Source organism: Rhinopithecus bieti, unplaced genomic scaffold (assembly GCF_001698545.2).
Source record: "Rhinopithecus bieti isolate Rb0 unplaced genomic scaffold, ASM169854v2 scaffold_11291, whole genome shotgun sequence".
Lineage (NCBI taxonomy): Eukaryota > Metazoa > Chordata > Mammalia > Primates > Cercopithecidae > Rhinopithecus > Rhinopithecus bieti.
This window is the reverse complement of record NW_016807158.1, coordinates 1,610,656-1,626,285: the sequence shown is the minus strand read 5'-3', so window position 1 is coordinate 1,626,285 and position 15,630 is coordinate 1,610,656. Positions and strand designations below refer to the sequence as shown.

The 15,630-nt window shown below is 39.0% G+C and overlaps 1 protein-coding gene across 2 annotated transcripts in view; it reads left to right on the top strand.

The window, feature by feature from the left end:
• The window catches only part of MAGI2 (membrane associated guanylate kinase, WW and PDZ domain containing 2), a 1,515,811-nt gene that overhangs the window by 1,151,521 nt on the left and 348,660 nt on the right, over positions 1-15,630 (top strand). For both annotated transcript variants that reach the window (XM_017880419.1, XM_017880418.1), the window contains exons 8-9: positions 11,644-11,765; positions 13,720-13,902. In XM_017880419.1, the coding sequence (XP_017735908.1) occupies positions 11,644-11,765; positions 13,720-13,902 (305 nt within the window). The remainder of the gene's footprint in view (positions 1-11,643; positions 11,766-13,719; positions 13,903-15,630) is intronic.

Genomic DNA, 15,630 nt, shown 5'->3' with positions numbered 1-15,630 from the left:
CTCAGCCTCCCGAGTAGCTGGGACTACAGGCGCCCGCCACCTCGCCCGGCTAGTTTTTTGTATTTTTAGTAGAGACGGGGTTTCACCGTGTTAGCCAGGATGGTCTCGATCTCCTGACCTCGTGATCCGCCCGTCTCGGCCTCCCAAAGTGCTGGGATTACAGGCTTGAGCCACCGCTCCCGGCCGTAATGTAAAGATCTTAATTCAACTTTCCACTAAGCACAACACTCACCTATGGAGGATGACAGGACCCCTTCATTCTATTATTCTTACTTCACTTTCTCCAGTTTTAATTGGGCATCAAAATAATGTGAATATATTTTCAGATAAATAAAATGACAGGAATGGTTATCTTTCTTTTTCGCTAGTGTTGCTTAGTAATTTATTTTGGGGCACTGACCTCATATGTAAATTTTATCTCCAAAGGGGTCTTATTTAGTAACTATTAAGCCAGAGAAAAAAATATGGATAGCTACCATTATTAAGCACTTGGTATGTATTAGGCATTTTGTAAAACTCATTTAATCATCACCACAATGCTTAAAGGGAGATACTATTACTGCTATTTTACAAACACAGAAAATGAAACTTAAAGAAGCCAGGCTATCAAACTAGTAGGTGATAAAAATATTGTTGCAGCCCAGTACAAGAATTAAGAGTCTTCACACTGTCCATATTGAACTTGCATTTGACTCCCAGGCCCTGAATATTCCAAGAACGTCAAAAATAAATGTATACAGTGCTTCATCTTTAAACATTTTCATATATTTTATCTTGTTTGCTCCTCAAAACAGTCCTATGAAATGACTAGAATATTTACAGGTGAGGCAGTTGCAGTTCAGAAACATTGGGGAATTTCTCAAAGATAGTGAGTGGTAGACCAAATCTTCAATTGTAGCTTAAACCCAAAATGCTGTTTTGGTCTGAAAATGGAAAAGAAGGACCACTCAGACTCATTGGAAGTGGCTTTCACTTTGGTGAATCCCAGTGAGATTGAGGATATCAGAGAGTCAGTAAATATGTCGTAAATATTAGCACAGAATCACCTTATTATCATTATCATAATTGCCAGAGACATGACCCACACTCAACTTCCAGAGTCGGTAAGGGCAATGAGTTCAAGAAATGGATGTTAGGACTTGCCCTGAGGGAAGCTGAAAGACAACCCTTGGAACAGATCCTTCTGGTTTGAAAGCAATGTTACACAAAGCCAGGTCTCCCGACTCCTCATTCATGCCCTCATTACCATTTCATTTCTCACTTTTTCCAATATGTAAAATGCATACACACACACATTTTCTGGTAAAACGTGTTCATTCCCTGTTTCTATGCACGTAATCACTGAGTTAGTTAAAAATATTTAATATATCAAAATCTGAATTTTCACATTTTTGTCTTCAGAAAATCAGCAGATAATTTACAATGTTTTTAAAGTTTCCAATTTCATAATGAAAACTGATAAAAAGAAGTTGAGAATCACCTGACTGAAGTGTATTGCAGATTACCAGACATAGCCCTTGTCTGTACATACATAAGTAATTTTACTATAAATGTTAAGTGTATATTTGTAGCAGAATCACATAACTTGATGTTCTTGGATGTTGGCACTACATGGAGCTAGGCTTTGTTCGGCATCTGCTGCTTAATGTGAGATCTGCAGAAAATGGTTTACCCTCTCGGAAGAGCAAGTGATTTAAAAGCATGCAACCTATTTCACTGAGGGTCAACATATAGTATTTACTAAGTGAATATTAGCTCCCATCCCACTCTGCCATCCACTATCTTCCCTTTAGTCTCTCCTTTGTTTTTTTACAAGGCTGACATTCATTCTTCATACAACTGTTTCTTTCAACAAACTGGCATCTATTAAACAGAATTTAAATCTGAATTGGAATTAACTTTAAAAGTGCACAAATGGAATTTTCTTCAGAAATATCCAACATCACACCTTTCCTGTTCTTTATTAAGAGCTTCAGAATGAAACACACAAACTCAGCCCGCTGTGGGGATATAAATCTGTATTATGGAAAAGAACAAACAAGTTATTTGAAAATACATCCCTCATTACAGTTACATGAAACTAGTATCTCATTTGTGCAAAGCTTTGATCTTCTAGTAATGGCATAATTTTAGACACAGTGTGTTAATTATATAAAACTCTGTCACAATACCTGTCCCCAATAAACCAATCTATTAAAAACAACACTGAAGCAACTTATTGCCACCTTTCTCTGTTCTTAGTGCTGCTGAAACTTTATCCTCTATTCCCACTACTTTTTCTCCATGCCTCTTCTGTCTTCCCAGGGTCCTTACCTAACAGAATTGTAGCCTCCCGCTCACTCCTAGATCTTGCCGTCACAAAGTCAAAAGTATTTTTTTCTTGACTTTGTCATGTTTTCTAATCCCTCTTGCATCACATTCTAGCATATAAAAGGAATTGCTATGTATTTGATTTCCTCCTGGTCTATGTGGTCATAAAGACTCGGTAGTCCAGAATAATACTTCTTCATTGTTTTCCTCATCTCTGAATATTCATCTTGGAAACCTGAAATTTGGGTATTATATGGAATTGGAGTTATTTTCATGGCCTGGTGACTTTCAGAATCTGCCACAGCCATGTCAATTTCCCCTCACTAGCATTCTTCTCCCGAGTCCCTCCTTCCTGGATAATCGCAGACATCAGTGAGGTTGCCTTTGTGATTGCCCAGTATTCTGAGTGTCTTTGGTAATTCTCTGACTCTCCTTAGAGTCAAGCTCCAAAGGATTCCTGTATCCATGGCTGTGTATGTCTATCACTATGTATGAATGCATATTTTTTAGAGTTCAGTTAAGTTATATTGTGACTGCATATTTTAGCAACTCATAAGTAATTTATTAAGAAATAGCAATCCAGTTCAACATAGAGTATGTTACAAGTCAGACTATTCTCACCCTTCCCTGTACACAGAAATGGCTATTTCCCTGGATGACTTTTTCATACTCAAGGAATATTTCTTATTCAACCTCATACCCCAGGTGAAAACAATACCTAGGACACTGGAGGTAGCCAGGAAATTATGCCAAAATGCTTGGGAATTCTAGGGAGAACCACAGCTTTCCTATTTGGTTGATGTGTGGCGAAACTCATCTTAAATGCTCCCAAGTTCAGGAATAAGGTACATCATCCAAGACGGAGACTTTAAAAGCTGCAGTTCCATTACACTAAGGTCTCAATGGAAGTAGGGAGATCTTCAGACTAAACAAAACTCCATACCATGACTCAGAACTGTTTTCCTTCCAGTCTTGTAGCTTCCATCCACTCCCCTACACCTCTTGCTCCCACATTGCCACCCATACACAATCACACGCATGTCCATGTGCACTAGCCTTGTGCTCTAGGTAGGCAGAACTTGAGTATTACTGAACACCTCTATATCTACTACTCTCTTCCTAAAATGCCCCCTTCTCCATCCAGCAAAATACTTTCATCCTTCTACAATCTGTTTACATGTCTCTTTCTTTGGGAAGCTTTCCCTGAACCATCAAACTAAGTTGTCTTTTCTCCCTCTGAGTATTTACGTCATGCATACAAATTTCAGCACTTTTTGCCTTGTGTTATATTTTCCTGGCCTCTTCTAGAATGGGTAACTCAACTTATGCAGGACTATCCCTGTTTGAAAACTGAAAGCCCCGCATCCCAGGAAACTCCTTAGTCCCAGGCAAACTGAAATGATTGGTCATCCAACTTGTGTGTCTCCCCCACTGGAGTACGAGTAGTGTCATGTTCACCTTTGTGTCCTTAGTGCCCAGAATACTGAGGAATCAATGGAATTATACATGAGACATAAAGCACTTAAACTACCCAGTCAGGTTGTCAGATACCAGTAGAAGAGGACTTATTAGTCTTGTCTCAAATACAGAAACATCTTGAAATAGTGTGGTCTTTTAGTTTTCCTTTAGCTATTCTATGAACTTATAATTCATTACTTGCACTCAATCTAGAAGCAGACGGTTAGAAATACCTTTGATAACAATGATCTCCTCCTGTACTCAGCAATAACATTTTAGAGAGATGCTTTATGGGAGTGAGAAGGGATCGATAGAAAACAACATTTTTTAATGCATGCCTAGTGGCTCTGAATTTTTTGATATTGAATCTATGTACCTTGTAGGTCCTGGGTACTTCATGATGTCATCGACAGTGCGTACAACCATGTCTGCTAGGAGTTAATTCGAAGTTTTCCATGGAATTAGTGAAGAGTAATGGCTTAGTAATGAATCTTCCTTTATATATAAAATACACATTACAGGTTAATGTCTTAACTAAATAGCGTTACTACCGAGGGAGGGAAGAGATCTCATTTATGTGAAAATATACATTTTGAGAAGCTCAACCTAGTGTGGAGTGGAGGACAGACTCAGCTGTAAGAGTTTCAGTGCCAATATGTGGATATTCTCAGTTGGCCATGATTCCACCTCCCACCTGGATACTATTTCCCCAACACAGACAACCTGATGTCCAGGAAGAGCAGGAGAAATTAACATGTGAGTGACTCAATCTTCCCATTCACATTCACAAAGCAAACTGACATTCCCCCAGGTACAGTAGGGAATAATGAATGAACATTTATAGAAGGAAAATTATCACTTAAGTGTTAGAATTGGGAAGAAATCTTTCAAGAGGCAGGATTCAATTTTATTCTGTTTTAAAAAATGCTCCAAGTAAAATAGATTCCATTTTTCCATTTATTCAAAGCTCATATTTTATAATAACACATTTAAAACATTAGGCTTTAGTAGTTCTAAAATTCAGCATCTCAAAGCCCTGTAAGGCATACATTGTATTATATAACCTTGTTTTGCATCATAATTCTTTTTTGCCCCTGTTTTCTCTCCCCTGCTAGACTATGTGCTTGATTCATCTTTGTCCCTCCCCTACCAACCATAGTGTCTAGTCAAGACACTTTGGGAAATAAATATTTGATGAATGATGATAGTTAGCATTGGTTGAGTACTTATATCCAGTCACTATTCTTAAGTAGTTTACCCATTTTAACTCATTTAATATGCACAACAACTCTATACGGTGAATATTATTTTTATCTGACTTTACAGGTGAAAATTCTGAAGCACAAAAAGGATAAATGATGTGCTCATGGTTATATACCTAGGATATGCGGGGGCTTGGATGTGAGCATCATGACTACAGAGACTAAGCTCATAATTATACTATCCTGTCTTCTTTGAAGAGGGTTGGCTCCAGAAGATCCTTCTAGGGTTATTTTCCTCCCATAGTTTCCAAAGCATGAAGTTGTTTTTATTCCATTTATTCAAACATGACAGTAGAGAAAAGATTATGAAGTCTTCCCAAGGCTCATATTAAAATGAATAAAATATAGTCAGGGAGGGTGCAATGTCTGTGTTTGCCTGCTAGTTCAGCTATAGTCTAGGGGTTCAGATGGGAGGTGGTAACGGTGCAGAGATGGGGAATTGGAATTAGGGTTAGAGAAAGCCTAGGGATTACAAGCAACCATGAAATCCACACTACGTTCATTCAGGAAGTCCCAAAAGAAGCCAGTTTGCATTGTGGTCATCCTGAGCCACAACGCCAAGCTCCAAGCCAGTCCTCTCACTCCCACTCTCAGTGCTGAGTTGCTGCTTCTCTAATGCTCCCACATTTCATCCCTAATATAGTGCTTTTCCTTATTCACACTTTTCTATTGTAACCCAAGATAGCAGCTGCTGTAAGTTATCAGTTCCTTAGATTTAAATCATTTATCACCAAAGTGGGATGACATTTTCTCCTATCACTGGAATATGCTGAAAGATTCTGTTTTGAAAGATTCTGTGGATTTACCCAAATGTAAAAATGATGGTACCAAATAAACTAGCCCTGAGTTTCACACCAAGTTCTGATTGTCCACTGTGTGTGTGTGTGTGTGTGTGTGTAACAGGGTCTGGCTCTGTCACCCAGGCTGGAGTATGGTGGGACAATCTCAGTTCAATGCAACCTCTGCCTCCCAAGCTCAAGTGATCCTCCCACCTCAGCCTCCCAAGTAGCTGAGACTACAGGCACTTGTGCCACCAAGCCTGGCTAATTTTTATACTTTTAGTACAGACGGGATTTCCCATGTTGCCCAGGTTAGTCTCAAACTCCTATGCTCAGGCAGTCTGCCCACCTTGGCCTCCCAAAGTGCTAGGGTTACAGGAATGGGCCATCATGCCCTGCCCACACTGTGTATTTCACAGGAGAGTGAAACTAGAAAACAGTGAGATATATCTTCTTTCCTGCCTGCCTTGCTCCATTCATCTATTTATTCAGTAAATATTTGAGCACTACGTACCTCATGCCTTGGATAATTAGTACAGTCACCTTGGATACCTTGGAAACATTTTATCTGTGATACAGTCTCCACTTAAAAGCTGCTCCCTTCTCTCTTCCTCATTGATTATTTCTAAATGTCAACTGAAGTCAAGATGGTGGGATAGTAACCTGCAGGTACAAAGGTGTCATTCACGACTATGCACTGAAAGAGACTCTGCAAAAACCCCAGGAGAAGCAAGGTGGGTTGTGAACAGACTGAGATACAGATATACATGGAGCATTGATGGTAAGGGTTGGGGGATGGCTTTGATAACCTTCAGCAAACCTGTCCTGTGCATACTGATGGGGTCAGTATGTAAGACTTTCCTCCTAATTCCTCCCTTCCCTCTCCACAGTGAAGAAAATGACAGGCAAATAGGACCTGGACCAGGGACCACCTTTGGCAGCATGTCCTCTAATCAGCTGCAAATATTTCCTTCCCTCAGTGCTTGTTTGAAACTTCTGAGGCCGAAGTCCTCTTCAGGAGCAAAGTTGCATTTCCTAATCCCCCCTGAGGCCATATACAGAAAAAGAGGCTTCTGCATAAATCTTATCAGGCAAGATACTCCTTATGCAACACCTTTTCACACATTCTGAGCTTCTAACCCAGGGGATCACAGCCCTAGCTGCACACTAGAGACACCTGGGAAGCTTTCTTTCGTTTAAAAAATGCCAGTGCCTGTGGATCTCATTCTGAAATTACGAATCAGTTGATTTAGGGTAGGCCTGAGTCTTCTGTTTTCTGTTTGTTTTTGAAGCTCTCTGGTGCATCTGGAATTGTAAAGCACTGCCACATAGGAACTTACTCTAAGTTTCCATTCCATGGTGAGAGGAGAGAGTCAGACTGCAGATAAGTGAATGTGAGGACAAAGAGATCAGGCAATGGAATTTCATCCTTAAATATCCTGAGTCCTTTGCCATTTTTAATTTGGAAGCATCTCTCATCAGTAGTCTTTCCCTTCTGTAAAGAGAAAATGGAGTCTTCAAGATATACCCACTTCAGAATATGACTCTTACTCTTTTAACTTTTAATAGCTCAAGATTCTCTTAGCAAAATATGACAATAGACTAGATATAATTAAATAGCAAGAACTCTTGGTAGCTTCCCAGTTTCTTGTTCTGTATGGAAGCTAGATGAAATTGCTAGTACTTATCTCACAGAGCCTCAACAATGAGAAGGATGGCATTTGTCATTCACATCTTTTTGTACACATTGTAAGACCCCCAAATCCTTGCTGAAAGAACTTGAAACTATTCATTTTGGAAGCATAAGGAAGACAAGTTTCTATTCAGCTACAATCACATTTCTTTGTGATAAGTCTTTCAGAGCTTGTGAGCATTTTAAGTTTCAAATGAATGACTTCATTTGTGACAATGGAAATGTTCTGTAGCAATTAGCTTATGGTGCTAGAGCCATACCCTGCTTCTGCTGTCTGTGGGGTCCAAAGCATACCAAACTAGCTCATTGGTGTTTTCATTCTCTGTGAACTCTAGAAACTCATTTTGATGATAAATGGGATATTTTCAACATAGTGACCATAAAGCAGGTGGCTACACATTAACTTTTCTAAGAAAATAATTACATGCAGGTGGCAAGTTGGAGGAACTCTGTTGCATGCATAACTGCATCCCAGAAAGTTTTTGTGATGTATTTTCTAAGGATAAAGTTACGCATATGATGAACAATGACTTAGCAAAACGGATATAGAATAGATAGGAAACAAGAAAAGTTGATATCCTAGTACGTTTCAAAGCTGTTTCTTGGTTTCTTAAAGTTATTGACATATGTTTGAAAATAAATGTTTTAAAACACACACTCATCATCTAGTTATTTAACAAAAAAAGCTATTTTCCATTCACTGCGTTAATGCTCAATACACAAAGATAAATAACACATGTATCCTGTATATAGGAGTACACAATCTAGGGAAGGAAATCAGCATGAAAATTAATCATTAAAACACATTGTAATAAAGTTAGGATAGCGTATGAAATTCAATATTGTAAAATTATTATTTAGGATGCCGTATACTACATCACAGGAATCTCTTTATTCAAAATTTGGAAAGGAATGTCACATAAGACTTAGGAATACTATGTCCTTCTAAACAACTGCCTTGAGTGCATCTTAAATACTCTGAATAGTATAATTGGTTTCTCTCTCCTGTTGAATTAGCAGCTTAAAAGCTGAAAGCTAATTTGCAGCAAAACTCTAGTAAACAAATAGGAACCTATCTTATCAATTCTGTTGATCGCCCACCTAGATTCAACTAACTTCACCCTAATTTTTTTACTTTTGTTGTTGTTTTCCTAAAATCCTCTTAATGATGAAGTGGCATGTAAGAAAATAAGTGAATAGTGACTATAGTCAATAATAACTTAATTGTATATTTTTAGGAGATCAAGACCATCCTGGCTCACAAAGTGAAACCCCGTCTTTACTAAAAATACAAAAAAAATTAGCCGGGCTTGGTGGCGGGCCCCTGTAGTCCCAGCTACTCAGGAGGCTGAGGCAGGAGATTGGGGTGAACCCGGGAGGCGGAGCTTGCAGTGAGTTGAGATTGCGCCGCTGCACTCCAGCCTGGCTGACAGAGCAAGACTCCGTCTCAAGGAAAAAAAAAAAGAAAAAAAGAATGTAATTGGATTATTTGTTACTTAAAGGATAAATGCTTCAGTAGATGGATTTTTTTTTTAAGTGAATAAACTGCAATGAGAGAAGTCTGTTCGAAGTTTTCTGAGAACCGAAGGGGGAAGACTATCACACAGGCGGGGAATGTGGCTGGGAAGGCTGAGGGAAGGAGACACAGGAGAGAGAGGAAAAACATCCTCAGAATAACGGCAGTAATCACTGCAACACTACAATAATAGTAATAAGAAATAACTGTACCTCAAAAAAATAACCACTGTACCTTCATTGTTGGGTTCTCCCTGGGTATCTAAGGGAGATACAAACATTTTAAACATTTCTCTTATCCTCACAGCAACCCATGATGTAGCTATTAATGTCCCCATTTTACAGATAAAGATATTGAAGCTTAGAGAGTTAGAAATGTGCCCAAGATGCCACCTGAAACCCAGGTTGTCTTGCTTCAAATGCTGCACTATTTGTATACTGAATCTCGTGGAAAGATTAGAGGTCTGATAGAGGGTCACTGATCAAAGTAGCTCCAAGTATGTTCAAAGTAGAGGGCACATGTGGTGATGCGGCCAAAGGTGAAGCTACAGAAATGAGTGAGGGCAAGATCAGGAACAGTATATGTTTAAGTAATAGGAAGGCTTCAAAGGATTTTAGTAAGGAAGTTACATAATAATGGAGAAACGAGAAAACAGGCATCAAACTCTGGTCCTTCCAAAACAGGGTGGTAGTGTTAGAGTTTACAGTGTTAGAATTTATAGCTCACATGCTTTACAGGCACAGATATTATTAGTTCACTGTGCACCACAGTCATGATGCACAAGGCCTTGGTGCACAAGAGCATTACAATAGCATTTTACTTCCATTGGAAAATAATTTTACATAGATGGTTGTACTTTGAACCCCTTACAAATGAGTTTCATTAACAAAGAGCATTGTTAGAAGCACTCCCTTCCTAAACAGCACCAAAGGCAGTTAGAGCAAGATCCCAGAGCTTCTAAAGTTTCCCCAATAAAGCCTTTCTTAGGGATGAAAAATGATAACAGTGATGGTGGTGATTAAGATGATGATGGTGATACAAGCTGCTGCTAATTATTGAGCATGCCTGTACTCAAAACCATATGCTAATATTCATTATTTTCTTAATCCTCACAACCACCCCAGGAAGGAGGCATTATGCTGGTATTACAGATTAAGACACTAAGACTCAGGTTCAATAACTCACCCAAGGTCACACTGCTAGTCAAGTGGTAGAACTGGAATTTGAATACAGGACTGATTGACTGCAGAGCCTGTGGGGCAGGCAGCTACTTTACTCTGTCTCCCATGAGAAAAGAATTAGATCTTACAGTTGACTTACCTTGTTTCTGGGAACTGCTTTGAAATGATCTGATTCATAGTATTGGAAAATTGGTTGTTGAGATGTTGCTGCTTTTATCTCCTTTCTTTTCTGAAACTGTAAGTGGTTTGTGTTGGGGACGTGCAGGGTGTACACACAGGATAAGTATGTGTGCACATGCCAATGTGAAATCGTACATCAAAAAGAAAAAAGTGTGCAGAGATTCAGTTTAGAAATAAACACGGCCAAGTCCAGCCTTCCCACTTACGAGACATGCGATTTAGAGCAAATAATCTGATCTCTCCATGTGTCAGTCTCATTGCCTTTAAAAGGGGAATAATTAGAATGCAAGTCTGTGTTGTTATGAAGCTTCGTTGAGGAAAATTATATATAGTAACTGGCCAAGAGTTAAGTACTCAGTATTTGTCAGTTTCTCCTCCATCCCTTCTCTCCTCTTCATGCTTGCCTGCCATAATTCTATTTCAGTTTGCACGAAGAACCAAAATCAATGTGTATGCCAGCCCTTTCATGGGATGTTTATATCCTAGAGAAAGGCCCACCACTAAAAGCAGGATTGTTGGTTCCTACTCTCCCCACAGAAAAGGAACTCTAAATTTCAAACAGCCTGCTATATAGGAATTCACAGTGTGCTTGGACTATAAGCTCTCAGTTTAGCTGGGCCACAGTTGCTTCAAGCCACTCTGCATCTGATACCTACAAGTTTGCCCTCTCACCATGTAGAATATGAATTCTCTACTTTTGATTGATTTCAGCATCAACTGTCCTGCATATGCATTCTGTAACTTCTGCAAAGATCTTGAGAGTCTTTCTCCTGAATCCCAGTCTCTCAATCCAGGACTAACTCTAAAAAGTGCAGACTCTAGTTGCTATACTCTATCAAAGAATTTACCTCACATTCATCCTGTTTGATATGGGGACTCTGCAAAGCTCAGGTGATGCTCTTTTCTTCAACACCATTCAGTATAAATTTCATTTCTTGACCACTTATTTTATTGCGTATTAAACTCATCTCAAATGAACACAGTAGACCAGAAAGCAAGTGCACATTCTAGTTCTTTTAGCTGAATCATGCATGATGTAAATAGAACAACATATGATAGATCCTTTAAGAACTCAGCACTTGTCACAGAAATGTGTGTTGTACACAGGCCAGCCCTGTCAGGAGCCTGATGGCGTGCTGGGTGAGGCACTTGACTGTAATCAGATAAGGTGGCCCTTAATCACCTGCTCTCTATAGAGCCATACATACGGTCTTTTAAATGACCTTGCCCCACTGGTATCCTAATTTGAAATTTTCTTTTTTAGCCACATAAATAGAAGAACACAGTTTGAAAATCCTGTCCTGGAAGCAAAAAGGAAGCTACAGCAACATAACATGCCCCACACAGAACTTGGAACAAAGCCCCTGCAGGCCCCAGGTTTCCGAGGTATGATACCTGTCAGCATGTGGTGTTTCAAAGGGAAAATTGTCTGTCAAACTGCCTGCTCTTCCAAATATGTGTGTCGCTTGGACCATTTGGAAAATTTGATTTGCTTTCTCCAGACCCTCCTATTAGCTTTAGCTGGATGTTTGCATTCTCTCTAAACGAATGCCTTTAGCAACCGCAGATGAAGTTAAAGCCTCAGGCAGTACCTTATAGGAATATCCAGCATGTCACCAGGTGGAGGAGATGAATGGATTTTTATAGTGGCCCTGTAAACTGCGGAGATTCTTAGAGACTCATAAGTTTGTCCTTAAAAGACCAAGCACAAGAATGAGGCTTGTTCTCCTTTATGACAGTAGACAACTCCTCATGGACATTACCTAGGCCCAAATCCATCCGCCCCCGTGCAGCCCCGGAGAGGTCGCGCAGCGTGAATGACTTGTCTTACTATCAGCGCGACCCAGCAGGGAGGCCCTGGCTGTATGGTATGTCCCAGGGCTGCTTGCGGGACCTGACTACACCTGGGAGCCACGTAGTGGGATGAGTTGCTGCACGAACTTTTCACAGCTAGTGAGCTTCTAAGTAAAAGCACAAAAGAGCCTTTAGAGTCGGGAGCTCTAGGCTTGCCTGCTGATAATTTTCACGCCACATAATGCAGCATAATTAAATGAATGTAAAGGTCTCCTGATGAACTTCTCTCCAACTATAAACATTAATTTGATAAAGCAAACATAGGAGAAAGGATTATATGTGGTTTTTATTTATGTTTTAAAGAAGCTCTGTTTTTAGTAAAGATACATGTGATATGTAAGTGGACAGAAAAAGCAGAAGTCTAATAGAATGACTCATTGTTTTAGAGTTTATTACATGTTACCCAGAATGTAACAACAAAGATATCATGCAGAATACTTAACTGAGTTACCATGTACAATTTGGCTGTTACAAATATTAAATCAGATCACCTAAATACAACACATTTTAAAAGAATAATATAAAATATTTATCTGTGATGGAATTTAAAGCAGATATTAATTCTGTTTTCTGGTATGACTATCATTTTTTAAAACACTTATTATACTTAGGAATATATTTATTACAGATCATAGCTGGAAAAGCATATTATGTAACAAATTAGCAGGTAAATCAATGCAGTACCTATTCAGATTATTCAAATATATGATTTGAATCTATCAACATATTGTTACAAAATATGTTACCTTTACATTCATAATTATATCTAAAAACATTGGCTTGCCTTTTGCTCACATTTTAGACTATACTAAACACTGTCGGAGCCAACAGCAATTTATTTACCTGGTTATCTTTATAGTATCTCACAACAGAGCGGTGTAAACAAAAGTCAGTCCCACATACAGGTACTCTTTCTAAGCAATCTGGACCTTGAGTGTGTGATCACATTCCACTGTTTCTCTGTTTGTGATACTGCACATGCTGAAATGTGCTGTTATTCACTGAAAAAAATCACAAGTCCTTTTCATGTTTCTACCCTTATTTCTTCAAGGCTTAGTTTAGGATCGGCCACTGACACATACCTCCTACCTGGAATCTTTTCTAACAACAAGAGGAATAGATCCAGATGTTGTCTGGATGATTTGGGCTCCTTGTCCTCTTTTCTCAGAAGGCTCTGGCAGCCAGTTGACACAGCCTTTTTTAAGCCCAAGAAGGCTAAATTAATGAGTGGAAACTGATTTGACAAAACCTCTGTCTCCAAACCAAACAGCTTTTTCATCTTTCCCTGGATGCTTGGGACTGCTCTTCATGTGTAGGAAGTTCTAAGAGTTTTGCTCCTCTTGTAGTCACCACCTGCTTGCATTTGCTGTGTAAGACCCCCACATTTACCCCTGGGATTGTCGCTGCTCAGGGGCTGGCTTTCTCTTGTCTGAGAACTTGCCTTGAACATGCCTTTTTCTTTTTTAACTTATATTGGCCGATGTAGAAAAACCACTCTTCACCCGGGATGCATCCCAGTTGAAGGGAACATTCCTCAGCACCACCCTAAAAAAGAGCAACATGGGTTTTGGATTTACCATCATTGGTGGAGACGAGCCGGATGAGTTTCTGCAGGTGAAAAGTGTGATTCCGGATGGGCCTGCAGCACAGGATGGAAAAATGGAAACAGGTAAGACCCTTCATGGTTTAGAAAATTGTTTTGCAACACCTTTTTTTCTAAAGGCAAATATAAGGAGCTTCTTTTGTATTTTTATTCAAAAGACAAAGGTCACTTCACTTTAGGAAAAGCATAAAGCATAAATTATATTTCCTCTAAGTTTAAAAATATCAAGTTGAATTAATTTAGAAACAATTTCGAATATAATTTTTGCCTTCTTTTTTAGACTACCCCTTCTGTTTGCTGGATTCAATGGTCTCTTGAGATTGACACTTTTCTAAATTATCTCTAGAGTTTGCTCTTAGGGGTGTGATTAACACTTCACACTTTTCTAACTTATATTCAGCCACAGTATTTTAAAGTCTGTGTTAATCTTGTAATATTCTCATGCTATGTAACCCAGGTTAGTTATTGAAATATACATGCCCATCTCATACAGAAAAATTTAAACTGGACTAAGTCTGTCCCCATATAATGTTGTAATATGTGAGTCTTTTCTAGTCCTTAAAAATTACTTTTCATATATAATTACTCAGATATCTACTCAGATCACAACTGAAATTTATTTCATGTGGAAATACAGAGGCAAATTGCTAAGGGCAGGAACATATAAAATATGAAAATTACAGACAGTAAATGAAAAAGTAATGAACAAGGTTTGGCTTCACAGTCTGATTTTAAATTTTCTTGCTTGGCCCATGATCTTGGGTAAGTCCCACAGCTTATAAATATTAACTTCCTTATCTAGAAAACAATGAAGAAATTAAATTTGACCTATGTATTTTAAGTGCTAGTTCAAGATTTGTACAGTGTAATTTTTTTAAATTTAAGTTCTGACGTAGATGTGCAGAACGTGCAGGTTTGTTACATAGGTATACACGAGACATGGTGGTTTGCTGCACGCATCAACCCGTCATCTACATTAGGTATTTCTCCTAATGCTATTCCTCCTTTAGCCCCCCACCCATGGACAGGCCCCCCCAGTGTGTGATGTTCCCCTTCCTGTGTCCATGTGTTCTCATTGTTCAACTCCCACTTATGAGTGAGAACATGTGGTGTTTGGTTTTCTGTTTTTGTGTTAGTTTGCTGAGAATGATGGTTTCCAGCTTCATCCATGTCCCTGCAAAGGACAGGAACTCATCCTTTTTTATGGCTGCATAGTATTTCATGGTGTATATATGCCACATTTTCGTTATCCAGTCTGTCATTGATGGGCATTTGGGTTAGTTCCAAGTCTTTGCTGTTGTGAACAGTGCCACAATAAACATATGTGTACATGTGTCTTTATAGTAGAATGATTTATAATCCTTTGGGTATATACCCAGTAATGGGATGGCTGGGTCAAATGGTAGTTCTGGTTCTAGATCCTTCAGGAATCAACTCACTGTCTTCCACAATGGCTGAACCAATTTACACTCCCAGCAGTGTAAAAGTGTTCATGTTTCTCCACATCGTCTCTAGTATCTGTTGTTTCCTGACTTTTTAATGATCATCATAAACTGGCATGAGATGGTGTCTCATGGTGGTTTTGATTTGCATTTCTCTAATGACCAGTGATGATGAGCTTTTTTTCATATGTTTGTTGGCTGCACAAATGTCTTCTTTTGAGAAGTGTCTGTTCATATGCTTCGCTCACTTTTTCATGGGGTTGTTTTTTTCTTACAAATTTGTTTAAATTCTTCGCAGATTCTGGATATTAACCCTTTGTCAGATGGATAGATTGCAAAACTTTCTTCCATT